This window comes from Gallus gallus, chromosome 13 (assembly GCF_016699485.2).
Source record: "Gallus gallus isolate bGalGal1 chromosome 13, bGalGal1.mat.broiler.GRCg7b, whole genome shotgun sequence".
In the NCBI taxonomy this organism is placed as follows: domain Eukaryota; kingdom Metazoa; phylum Chordata; class Aves; order Galliformes; family Phasianidae; genus Gallus; species Gallus gallus.
In genome coordinates this window covers 10,144,688-10,157,745 of record NC_052544.1, presented here as the reverse complement: position 1 = coordinate 10,157,745, position 13,058 = coordinate 10,144,688, and the positions used below count along the sequence as shown (strand labels likewise).

General features: G+C 49.5%; 1 protein-coding gene across 7 annotated transcripts in view; it reads right to left on the bottom strand.

Annotated features, from left to right (window-relative positions):
• Positions 1–3,089: 3,089 nt before the first annotated feature.
• The window catches only part of LOC101749151 (serine protease inhibitor Kazal-type 5-like), an 89,567-nt gene continuing 79,598 nt past the window's right edge, over positions 3,090–13,058 (bottom strand). For all 7 annotated transcript variants that reach the window (XM_046900540.1, XM_046900538.1, XM_046900543.1 and 4 more), the window contains 8 exons: positions 11,345–11,475; positions 10,740–10,821; positions 10,321–10,388; positions 9,505–9,586; positions 7,149–7,276; positions 6,723–6,786; positions 4,074–4,126; positions 3,090–3,612 (listed from right to left, as the gene is read on the bottom strand). In XM_046900540.1, coding sequence (XP_046756496.1) covers positions 4,121–4,126; positions 6,723–6,786; positions 7,149–7,276; positions 9,505–9,586; positions 10,321–10,388; positions 10,740–10,821; positions 11,345–11,475 — 561 coding nt within the window. In that variant the 3' untranslated portion in view covers positions 3,090–3,612; positions 4,074–4,120. The remainder of the gene's footprint in view (positions 3,613–4,073; positions 4,127–6,722; positions 6,787–7,148; positions 7,277–9,504; positions 9,587–10,320; positions 10,389–10,739; positions 10,822–11,344; positions 11,476–13,058) is intronic.

Here is a 13,058-nt window from a genome sequence, read left to right as displayed (position 1 = left end):
AGACAAACAGCACTGGTCTTGGGGTGTCTGCATTATGCACAAGCAGCTCCATGCTGCAGCCCTGCAGGCGAGCAAGCTGCTCTGTGGAGCAATTAGGAAGAGTTTTTCCATCAGCTGTCCATCCATCTCATCCTCTTTGCTCATTTTCACTTTGCCAGCAGTGCATCTGTGCTAACACCACAGCATTTCTTTTCAGCCCTTCAGCATCAAAGTAAACTGAATTTTCATGCGGTTTTGTATCTTGCAGTTGGTTGTATTGACATCTTACTACTTTCAGTAACCTACTCAAAAGGAGTGCTCATACCTTCATGCTGGGGAAGTATTGCAGACCTCTTCCAGCTCTTTGTCGTGTACTGCAGTCCTGGTTGGAGGACTGGTTAGCAAGAAACCTCCTGCAGAGGGCTGGAGTAGGGAAGGTCCCAAGTCTTGGATAAGAGCTCTGTGTATCAGGGAGACTTGTAGGGCAGGGGAATGTACCAAAAAGTGCTAAATAGGATCCCTGAAGAGCCAAGAGAAAAACCTGTTCATCAGACCCCGGTATAAATCAAATGGGCCATAGAGCTGAACCTGTGATAATCCAGGGAGATAAGACTGAAAGCCCCAGGGATCCATATCATAGAATTGCTCAGGTTGGAAAAGACCTTAAAGACCATCGAGTGAACCACAACCTAACCACACTACCCTAACTAACAACCCTCCGCTAAATCATGTCCCTGAGCACCATATCCAAACAGTTTTTAAACACATCCAGGGATGGTGACTCAACCACCTCCCTGGGGAGCTGATTCCAGTGCTTAACAACCTTTTAGTAAATAAGTGTTTCCTGATATCCAATCTAAACATACCCTGGTGCAACTTGAGGCCATTTCCCCTCATCCTGTCACCAGTGAGAAGAGACCAACCCTGCTCTCGCTGTAAGCACCTTTCAAATATTGGAGGAGAGCAATAAGGTCTCCCCCCAGCCTCCTTTTCCCAGTGCATTGCTTGGAGGGGCTCAGCATCACAGGGGTGTATGGACAGCCTTGAAACAGCTCTGCAGCAGACAAATAAGGTCCTCTTACACAAATAGTGCGAGTCTCCTGCAGAGGCAGTACCACAGCATCACGCTTTCATACAATCATCCCTTTCCACATCACCTTGCACCATGCACAGCCTGCTGCTGTGTTGGCTATGGCAGTTGTTAGGCAGAGCTGCTAGGCTGCAGGGATTGGGAAATAGCAAGGGAGTACAAGGTCTGCAAAGGGTTCTGCCAGAATCAACAGTCCTCAGTATATAACCAGAGCAGCATTTGCATGCCTCTAAGGATTGCATAAGTACCTGACACCTTTTATGCAAAAAGGCAGGAGGCTCAAGGCCCCTGCAGGGAGCAGTTGAGCTCAAAACTCAGCTGTGCTTGGGAGAACTTGAAGAAACGCTGTGAGAAGCAGGAGATTTGTGAGAGGCCTGGAGGGTGCCAATTCGTAACACCAGTCCTGCAAAGCCTTAGAAAACACTGTGAGCCGCATGGGGTCAGTGGGTCTTGGCAGAAGAAATACCTCTAATAAAGCATAATTTACAGCAAACTGAAGACCTCCCATAGTGCTGGTACCTTTCCAGGTTCATAGAGGACTCCTATGGTCTCTTTACAGTGTTAAAGGGCACCACAAAGAGCAAAACAGAGGACAGGATAATATATTTGGAGCACCTCCTGAGCTTTTTGCTTCCTCCTTCTTAGGAACCCCATGGAAATAACACATTGCATCGCTCACATGGAGCCCTACCTGGAGGTCAGCTGCATAGAGCACCGCTGGGGACAGATATTGCCTGCAAGCCACTGGATCAAACTGCAAAAGTAGGCCCTACAAAAGGAAGGAGTGATGGAAGGAAGCAGTGGGTAAACTGCTAAAAGGAAGGAGTTAGCATTGCTACCTACGGGAGGCTCGCTAACAGCAGCACAGGCAGCTTCAGCAAGTCACTGTTGTGTGCCTTCTTAGCAGTTTCGTAATCTGATTAATAAACCCTTATAGCAGCTATGATTTCTGTGGCTAATTTCTGCTGGTGGCAGGAGAAATTCAGAAGGTGCTCAAATCCAGCAAAAGAGGCTACCAGGGCACCCTCCTCATCAGCTCATTGGTTTTGGAGCACAATTAATGCAGGTTTTTATGGGCGATTATTTCAAAATCTAAGTGCTTGAAATCACTACAAGTTATAATAGCGCGCTCAAGTGCGCCCATTTTCATTTGCAAGAACTTACTTTAAGCCTCAAATTGTGAGCTGCCTTTATAAAAATCACGTCGAGGTCCCTGCACACGATTTTAGCCGGAATCAGCCAGCAGACATCATTAGCAAACGTTTTTACCGTCTTCTGTTCATCCTTCTCAGAATGTATAAATAACACCCGAGGATTCACCCGCTCAAAGGCAGAGGAATCTTGCATCCCTAGAAACAGCTAAATTGGATCAAACTGGTGACTTCTGCCATGCATAACCACGCCGTGGGATTTTCCACGTAGAAATAAGCAGCGGTAACATATTTCTAAACCACAGTGTTTGCACACGGTGAAAAAAAACCAGCACACAAAATATTAACCTCATGTCAAAGCCTGCCGATAATCAAGCCATAGACAGATCAATGTGACACATGCGGAAGTACTTTATGAGAGTAAAAATCGATTTTCATTAGCTGCATTAAGAAAAAAAGATCTCGATAACTTAATTGAAAAGAAAAAAAAAAATCAATATCTGTGGAGGGAGCCAAATTAATTGGCATTGAGCGAAACCCTGCCAAAATCTGAAAGTTACTCCAGCCTTATCTACAGCAGAGTGTATTTGCAGATCAGGTCACAGCTAAAGTGGACTCAAACACTGTACGTTCACTCAAGGTCTTCTGGAAATGTCCTGCAATAAAGTTTATACAAATAAGAACATATTTGCTTTAAGTAACAGCCATAAACGAAAGAACAGGAAATACATACGGCCCATCGGGTGTTGGCTGGAAGAGGCCATGACTGCAACAGTTAAACCTCCTGCACACCAGCATTGGCACATAGGAACAGAATTCCACCCGTGGGCTCTCTAACGTAAACCAATTAAAATCTCCAAACAACCCTCTGAGGTAGGTAAGCATCCTTTAATGTCCGTTTTTACAGGCAAGAGAAAAGGGCTGAAGGGAGACAAAGAGATACACCCAAAGCCCTACACAGCGAGTCAGAGAACCCAACTGCTGGTCCCTGCTAACAGAACCCAGACCACGTTCTTCTTCTCTGCGTCTGACATCTCCGCTTGGGTTTGGTGCTTTAGAGCTCAAGGGACGCGTGGCGAGCAGCCGGAGCGGGGACTCACACGTCCCTCCCGTGAGGCTCAGTGAAGAAAAGCGACAGGACGCTGTGGAGTTATCTTTATTGTAGAAACATGCTAAGACACAGCGAGGCGGCGGAGCCCGAGCCGAGCAGCGACTACAACAACATGCGTGGGGCCAACGTGGGAAGCCACCACTGGGTCCCCACAGCCCTTCACCCTCCACCTGAGCAAGGACAGGCCCGTTGGCTGCAGAAGGAGATGAAGGTGGATCCAACAGCACTGGGGAACTCAGCAGCTTCCCTGGTGCCTGACATCAGATCTTCCTTTACTTGTCCTAGAGAAACAGGGGGCAGACGGGTTTATTACTATGGCTCCAAAAGGCAAGGGACACAGAAGAACCACAAGGAAAGCTCAAAGCCGGGTTGCTTTGGGCCACCTCCACCTCCTTGTGAGGAGGGACTGCAGTACTCTGCTCTGCCAGCATCCTTCCCCCTCTGCAGGGATATCTGAGGGAAAAGGAACGGGCAAGGCCCACCCCTGTAGAGATGAGGAGGTCCTCATGAAGTTTGCACACCCCAAAGGGCTCAGCCCCCTTGGCAGGGGCTTCCCATCACCTTGCTACTTCTGCAAAAGACACACGCCTCATTCTTGTGCTGTGGCAATAGGGAAGGGTGTGTTGCAGAGCCCTTTGCCCCAGACATACCCAGCAGCCTGCCCAGGCAAGGTCTGACACCCAAACCCTTGTGAAATGCGGACAAGTTGTCCAAGAGGGAGCAAATCACCGCACCACTGTACCTTTGGTCACAGCTGATCCCTGGTATTTGCTGGCAGTCTGAACTCCATTATTTCTGGAAAGAAAGAGCAAAATATAAGTGGATCCCCAAGTACATCCACTGCTGTTACGCTGGCAGAGCATTAGGGGCTACATGACAGCCCCTTTGGGCAGCTCAGTGGCCACAGGAACCAGGTGGGATGGGGCAGTGGATGGATCACTGCCAGCCTCAGAAAACAGACAGATTTCAGCCTGGATCTGTGTGCTTTCCAAAAACAATATCAAGCTGGAAAAGGTCCTGGGTTTTTTGTTTGTTTCTTTTCCCTTCTACTACATTCTTAAGAAAGGTATGACAAAAAGAGCACTGTAAGAAAATGGCCTTGCCCATTAGAAAGCTGGGAGTTCTTTGTTCTTTAGAAAACAGATTAAAAAGGAGAAACTGGATATCCCTTTTTTTTTTTTTTTGCCTGACCTGTCAACTAACATGGACAGACTGGTATCTGTCGCATGGGAGATGTGTGAAAAAGCATCTGAACAAAAAGAGAAACTGCAAAATAAAAAAAAATACAGCATTGAAAGTGAAACATTCTGGAAAGACCCACCATTAATACAGCTGTATGTCACAGCATGGAGGACGCAGAGGCCAGCTGCCTTGTTAAAAATAAACATAGAAATCTAAACCCTAGACTCAGCTACATTCATCTGCAGTAAAGCAGAACAGGATCAGAGGAGGCTGGTTGTGGCACAGAGCTCACACAGGCAGCAGGGGCCCAGCTGCCAGCCAGCCCCAGGGCTCTCTCTGCAGGAAGGTTTTCCACCACATCAGTGCAGGCTGTCCGGATGCACCCTTTAATGTCAGATCTCTCTCCAACCACATTTCTCCTGTCCCTTCCTACAGCCATCCCTCCCTGATGGCAATCCAGCCACTGCTAGGGAAGGACTGCCACAAACTGCTGGGAATCCAGGAGGGGCTTTGCTAGCAGGAATGGCTGCAGGCTCTGAGCTTGGACACACATTTTGGCAGGCAACACAGCATTACCGTGGCTAATTTCAAAACACAACTCAAGGACAAACTACATTTTCGGGCAGCAATCTCCTATCTTTTTCCAAGGCTCAAGTCTTTGGGCCTTTGCATCTTCGTGCTGCGTATTGCAACAGCCTGAAACCATTTCTGACGCCAAAGGCACTGTGATCTCCTTCACACAGGAGTGCCTGGGCCTTCAGAAGGATGCATTAAGCTGAATGCTAGCATGAATTTCAGAGGCATAAAATAACACTGGTCAGTACATTGTTCATAAGCTTCCAACTGAGAAAAAAAAGGGAAGTCTTTGATAGACACAAGGGGTTTGCTAAGGAAATGGGCTTCCATAAATTTCCAATCTGATTCTTCAGGTGACACAATATACATAAAGAACGAAATAATAAGTCTTTGTTTGGAGGGGTGTTTTTTGTGGGGGATTTTCCCCAGTGGAAAAACCTTATCACTTTCCGTTTAATTGCTTCCAGCTCTCCTTGGAATAGCTACAAATTGTCTGACTTTTAGTGTATGGCATATTCCTCTAACTGCAAAGACGGGAGAGCTGGTAAAACGTCTTGGTAAAACACAAAATGCTGAGGAATCCCAGCCAGGCACAACTCTGAGGGAATCTTCTCTAGTTTTCAGTTGCCGTGGTACACCCAACCTTGTCTGTCTCCAGCATCATTAGCACAGCCACCAGCAGGTATGCATAGTGCCTCCACTCCCAGCATACACGAACCAGCAATGGCTCCATCGCACCAAAGGGCGAGACACAAAGACCTCCAGCACGATCACAAGCAAAACTCTTTCTCCGCACTTTTTCTTCAGCTTTAAACAGCGTTGAGAGCACTCTGGTACTTCACAGAAGAGAGGAAGAGGAATGGGGATGCCTCATTTCTAATGTTGTGGGGATTTTGCTCTAAAGCTTTTCAACGGGCAATACTGTTTTACCTACAAACTGTCAGCAAATTCATATTCAGAAGCCATCTCTCTCATTGCAAAAAAAAACTTGCACAACTTCTCCATTTGGCTGATTTGATATTTTGATTCATTCCAAGTTTGGAATGGGGATAGATGTCGGTGTTTCCCTGGGGAAATGAATACTCAGCTTTCCAACAGTCCATGCCAACACTAAGGTCAGTCCCATACACCCAAGACACACAAACTGGGACACCCTGGCTCCAAACCAAAGCTCTGAATGCCGCTGAGCTGCCACGAGCGGGAAGACAAAGCACCACTAACAAATCTTTGACTCATCTACTACAAGGCAATCACACAAGATTCAAGACCTTTCCCAAAAGGATACCACTTAGGGAATATATTTCCTTCCCAACCAACTGCCTAGATATCATTTGGGAAATTAGGCCCTTATGGTTTGTGCGATTGCAATCTTTTCTTGGCCTCACCAAAATCCCAGGAGGAAAGCCACATGTTTTCCCAGACATGTCACTCCCCTACCACACAGCCTGGAAAAAACGTGGAGATTATGCCTCAAAACGCCTTAAATCCAAGCCTGAAGTGTATTTACGCATGTGAACCACAAGCAGCCTGCTAACAGGGCTCTGATGATCCCACCACAGATACGGGATCCAGGCTGGGTCTCCAGCACACACCCAGAACAAGAAATGGGATGCCACAGCAGGGAGGGACTTACCATTTCAGGGACAGTCTTTCGGCATTCACCTCGGTAGTTTACCGTGATGTAAACTGATGCTCTCCTGCAAAGGGAGAACAAGACATTGCTTATTCACTTCCAGTGCCACAGCTCCCTGACATCGTCACGGTGGTCCTCTGTGGGCTCCTTAAACCTTTGATGCTACTTCCAATTTGATGGCATTTATTACTCCCCAAACAATCCTATGATTGGGCAGAAAGGGAATAAGGGACTCTGGAAAGTTGTGTATCTTAATTAGCTGTCATCATATTAATCTCAGACATTTGATCTATGTTTGCTTAACAGCGAGGCACCAAGGACACACTTGATAGTGAGTCATGGTATATCAAAACAAACACTGTGCTGCAAAAGACACTCGGGAATGGTGGATGGCCCTGTATTACTGAAATCTCTCCGCCTACTCACATGGCAGCTGAACACAAGTCACATTCATTTCTGTATGTTTTCCCATCAGTGCCACAGACGGGTTGTGAGGATTCGCTGCAGAAAATCCTTCCACCCTTTACCCCGTGCAGAATTCGATCACAGTCCAGCTGAAGAGAGAAAGAAATCACATTTGGTGCTGGTTCTCTTGCAAGACCCTCCTGCGCACCGCTCAAAGCACTCACAAACCAGGCGTTGCCCTGAGCTCCATCACACCTTCAGCAAAGAGGTAACACCTCCTATTGGGCCAACCAGCCACGATGTGGGGACAAAGCTGCCCTGACCCCATTGCCAGGCATGGATACACTCATCTGATCCACCCTGACATCTCAGTCCAGGGCACTTTTACTTCTCCCTGCAAATCCACGAGAATACAATAAACTTCTGCTACCTGTCCTTTGTCCTTTATCAGAGCTTTCACACCTGTTGCTTCTGCAAGCCACTTGGCAGAAACAAAGGGAAAACCTCGACAATTGAGTCCAGCTGCCCAAGGGCAGCCCGACACACAGCACAACTTGACACCCACGGAATGAAGAGATGCAAACATGTATGAATAGCTCTGACTAATTAAGCGTGCCCTCTCGTTTTATTCTCCAGCATAACAGCAGGAGCATCTAGGCATCGAATTTCCTACAAAGCAGACGTGGCACAGCTAGAAGGAGCTCGGAGCAGGAGGAACAAGACTCCTCATGATTAGATTATCAGCCCGTGAGCATTCTGGCACAGGTGCCTGCAGAATCATGGCAAGTTTCAGACAGCAGAGGTCAGAGATCCTACAGCCTCCTCTCTTCCTCAGCCTCACTGCCCACCTCTGCACCAAAGGCCAAAAAAAAAGATGCAGAGACAAAAGGAGTGAATTCTGTTCCCATCCCCTTCTCCAGGTCCTACAAAAAATGTTGCAATGACTGCAAATGGTGCAATTGGAGAAGAGCTGCAGGAAGGACATCTCACCTCCTGTCCCACTTGGAGAAAAAAAAACCCCATTCAGCACTAAGCAATGGCTCATTGCTTTGCTGGGGTCAGCAGCACTATGGGGTTGAAAGCACCATGGAGAAGAAAGGTTTCCCAGCTGGGCAATGCAGGGGGTTCAGTGGCACAGGTTGCTGCAGTAACACCCTCTGTTTAAACATCACTTGCTAATTTCATTAATGTGCTGCTTCCTCCCTCACCTGGGTAATTAACGATGACACAAAGACAGACAGCGCTGACCTTTGCAGTTCCCTGCCAGATGCCTTCCCACACACCAGACACCACTGCCCACGGTGTGACCCACGCGTGTGCAACCGCCGCCACACCAACAGTCCCCCCCAGTCCTCACAGTGACTGCCACCTCTCCTCCAGGACAGCATCTCCCTGGGACAGAGCCCACGGGTGGCCCTGCAGCGAGGAGAGACACAGATCTGCTCTCTGAATCACCCCTCGTCAGTCAGGCTGATCAGCATCCACTCCTTCACCGGAGCTACCAGGAAATACCACTAAGCCCTGAAGCAGACTGGCATTATTATGCCTAATGCTTCCTCTGGAATGCATTAAAACTGCCATACCTGAACCGCCTCCCTGGTTTTTCTATTCTAATATCATTTTTCTAAGAGCAGTCAGTGACAGAGACTTCAGAGAGAGTTAAGGCAGTCTGCACTCAGGTCCCTCCAGCCCCACAGAAAGGCATTTCCTATCCCTTCCAAAATGTTACCTAAATTGCTGTATGGACTATAAGTGGCAAGTCATTTTTTTTAATCACTGTAGCTCTTGGCAACACCCCGTGACAGCAAGATCCACAGGTTAGTCATCCTTTTTATAGTAACTTATTTTCTCCTATTAGTTTCATAATTTCTGCTTTAGCTTGGTTGAAAATAACAAATTTTCTTTTTGTGGAGATGGAGAGAGCATACACCCTCTTCTCCCTCCCACATGATTCCACAAACAGTCGTTATCTATTGCTCACCGTGTCCTCCCCCACTACTCCCTCTCCCCTCCTCTTATCAGCCTTGTCCTTATCTCCTGCTCAGCCCCAGCACCCTGCTCTGGCCACAGTCTTCAACCCAACATCTCAGCATGCAGGAAGGGACACCACCATCACCTCCTGGAGGATGCTCTCTCATACCTGACATACTTCTACAGTGAGCCAACACCAGCAGCAGCACTGGCTTCAGTGACTCCCGTTTGGACATGTGCAGCCTCACTCCTCTTTGAGGCCAGGGGACAGCATCAGGGTACGGACTCTACCACCCACTTAAACCCCTCCAAGGATACAGGTCCCATTGTGAGGCTTTAGGTTGACAATGGAAACTGGGGCAGCTGCTGGGAAAGGCTGTGCCTGACCCACATGAGCTGGGCATACCGGCTGGTAGGTGTTGGTGCCTCCGCTCTGTCCCTGGCGGCCAGGTGCCGGGCTGCAGTCCTGAGCCAAGTCTCCTTGTGGGCTGGCAGGGAGAGAAAGCACAGAGCTCATGGCACAGCCAAGGGTATGCAGACCCACTCAGCCACATCACCACCCCAGGGTGGAATTAAACTGCACTAAGGTCCATTGCCATTATTCTGCACCTTGTTTTTTTCAACAGGGCACTTGGCTTGCCATGGGATGGAGGCACTCCCTGCAACGGGACTTTTGAGTCCTTATGGGCGGTCAGCAAGAGATGTCCGTCACAGAGATGATCTCAGAAACCTGGCCCCTACATATGCTACAGCCATTGCTGCCATGGAGAGCTGTGCACTGTTTGTCTGCTGGCAGTGCTGACTGGGGGCAGATGAATGGGCCTCACCAACAAAAAACAGGAAGACTAAGAGAGTTCCTCAAGGCTTAGATAACACAGCATCTGCACCCTGCCAGAGCCTGGCAGCCCTAAAAACCCAAAGGAGTTGCTCAGTGGCCAGACAGCACATGGTGCACACACAGCACTGCCTCAGGTCAGCAGATGAGGATGCACTGGACCAGGCAGCAGGACAGGTGTGTGCCTGCCAGGAGGCAGGATTCAGGGGGCAAGGCTAGGGAGGGATTTTGAGCGTAGCAGTCACCAGTGCTTTGTGTGCAGGGGAAGCAAGAATGTCTTTGGAAAGGAGAAAGGGTTGTATATGCCCTATTCTATGTGTTTCTTCTCAGTGTCAAGACCCCAGGACTTGTGGGGCCAGGCTGGGATCCCAGTGCTGCTGTACTCACCCTCTGTTTGTGGAGAACGGCCGTCTCTCATTTACACCCCGCTGTAACCCTGAGCCACTGCAGCTCTTCTGGAAAAGGGGCAGGATCGTGTTTGACAACCAAGCAGTAAAGCAGTGAGATTAAAGCAGCTCCTGTCCTTCCCTCTCATCCCCCTGGACCCTAGGAACCATGGGGCTCTTTCTGAAGAAATAGCTCTGATGCGTGCCCCATAGAGGAGTCCAGAACTGCCCACTATGCACGCTCATACACAAACCCATCCCATGAACTAGCAGAGCTTGCAATGCAACCTGCCTCTCTGCCATCACCAGCAGGCTCCTGCACCCCAAACACCAGGACCACAGGCAGCCCTTGACCATCGGGGTCCCCAGATCCACCAACCCCTTTTCCCAAGCCTGGTGAGGCTCTGAGCTCAGTCTCACCTGGTTTGCACACTCTGCAGTGGACTGCTTGTTGCGCTGGGCAGTTCCACCAGACTGACCTCCTCTTTGAGCTTCTTTTTTGCTGGAAAAAAGGGAGAGGAGAAAGAAAGGAGCACTATGGCAGTGCGAACGCTGCCAGGACCTGGGGCTGCCCTGCAAGCCAGCATCATGTCATTAGGCACCAGCCTCCCCATCCCTGGTGGCCCTGCACCTAATTCCCACCCCTAAGCCTTCTCCCTTCTCCTCACCATTCCCACTGTATGCTACATCCCGGCTCCAGGTGGCTGCTTTCATATCAGGGCTGCTTCTGCATATGCTCTATGGGAGTAGAGAGAGCATCTGGAAGGCAAAGTACACGCGTGGGAAACTTTCCTTGGGAGCTGCCCCAAGGAAAGGGCTGCTCTCTATCAACCCTGCTTCTCCTCTGCTCCCTGAGGGGTTAGGGGGGAGGTGGGAAGAGGGGCAGTAGCCACAGCCCTACAGCAGGAGCAGCTCCTGGGGGGCCGCTGGGACTCGGGACTCCCCCAGGCGCAGCCACACAGGCAGAAGCTGCAGTTTCGCAATGTGAGGTTTCCCTCTTTGCTGTTGCCAGGAACTGTACTCACAGCTTCTCGGCACACATGAGGCACTTGTTGGTGTGCTGCTTGCCAGAGGAATCCCTGACGGGGTCGTTCTCCCGCGTGCAGGACAGGCGTCCGCCAGCCTCAAACTGGGAGCGGTACTCACTGCAGTCATCCTGCGGAAGGAGCAGCAGTCAGGGCACCCTGCCACATCCCTTCGATCTTCAGAGGCTTCCCAAACGTGCCCCAGGAGAGCCCAGGTGTGAGAGAGAGAGAAGAGGGCACGTGGCACAGCCTCATGGCTACAAACAGAGTGAGTCAGAAGAGCGGCGGGTGCCTCTGCCTGCATGGCACGTGTTGGGAGCTCTCTGCCGTGCTCTAATTGTCACGCTCCACGTGGGGCTATCCAAAGCATGCCAGTGATGTGCCCGATGAGGTAATGGGGTCCCTCCCACTTCTCCCACTACCCTTAATGCACTCTTACAGCTGTTGCTGAAGTTGCAGCTCAGAAAACTTCACATAGGAAGCAAGAAGTCCCCCACACACACACACAACCAACAGCACTTTGAGGACCCAGCAGCAACATCTAAGGCACGACAGCACAATGCAAACATGCTACGAAGTCCCCACTTTTAAGTCGGCTACCTGAGGCCCTGCAATAGCCGATCCCAAATAGCAGATACAGGAGGTGCATAACCAGATCCCTTAGCCATTGCTTCTTACCCACACCTTCCCAGTGCCACACTGGCAGCGTGGATGAGGGACACAGGGAGGCAATGAGCCAAACCCCAGGTGAACCCCAGACCTGCTGTGGCAGAGCTGCTTCTCCCTAACAGCGTCTCTCAAACCCTCTCTCTTCAAAGCAGTATTTCTGGAGATTTGCTGCCAGCCCGACCTCTGCTGCACAGACCTTGCTGAGATGTGCATTTGCCTCCTTCTCAGGACTGCCGCATCCGTGACCCACTAATAAATGCAGAGCTTTCTTATCCTTTGTCATTTCTAATTGATGAGCAGGAATTCTCGTTAATCACTGCCTGTGTGATCTTGCACTCTCTGTTATTACATTTTATCTTGTTTCTATTACTCCAGGCCTCAGTGCTATCCAATTAGTCCTGAGTGATCTGCTGATCCTCCCTCCCAGCTTTGCCATCAGCAAGTTTCATTAACGCTTCCATTTTTTTTGTGCCACTGTCATTAGGAAAAGCACTGAAACAGGATTATCCCCAAGAATGAGGCTTAAGGGGACCGTACCAGTTCCTCGCAAGACAGAAATGGCAAGATTTACTTAGTGCTTCTTTTTCCTTCCCCTTGCTGAATTGCTCTCACCAGAGAAGTATCGGTGCACAAGGGCACAGCGGCTGCATCATGAGAGTGAGGTTTCCAATCAGGGAAAGCTGAAACCGAGCCACCCCAGGGACAGCACAGGGCTGAACTCTCCTCCCACGACATAATGAACTTTTGAGCATCTCAGAGCTCACATTTAAAGCTTTTCACCCAGATTTTCTTTTCAACCTCATTAGCGCTCTCAGCAGCAGTGCCTTCTTGCCCTTGTGCCAGATGTCAGGGCAGTTCTGCTCAGCTTCTTATTGCGATGGGGTTTGCTCCCATGTCACTGCGGTCAGTGGGATAGACTGCAGCGTTCAGACAAACTATTCTCTCAGGGCATGAAAGAGCATCAACGAGATACAGGCAGGAAAAGCCATGTGGATCCCCAAAGTGACAAAGAAATCGAGTGTGGTAATATTGGGTAAGAATCCTA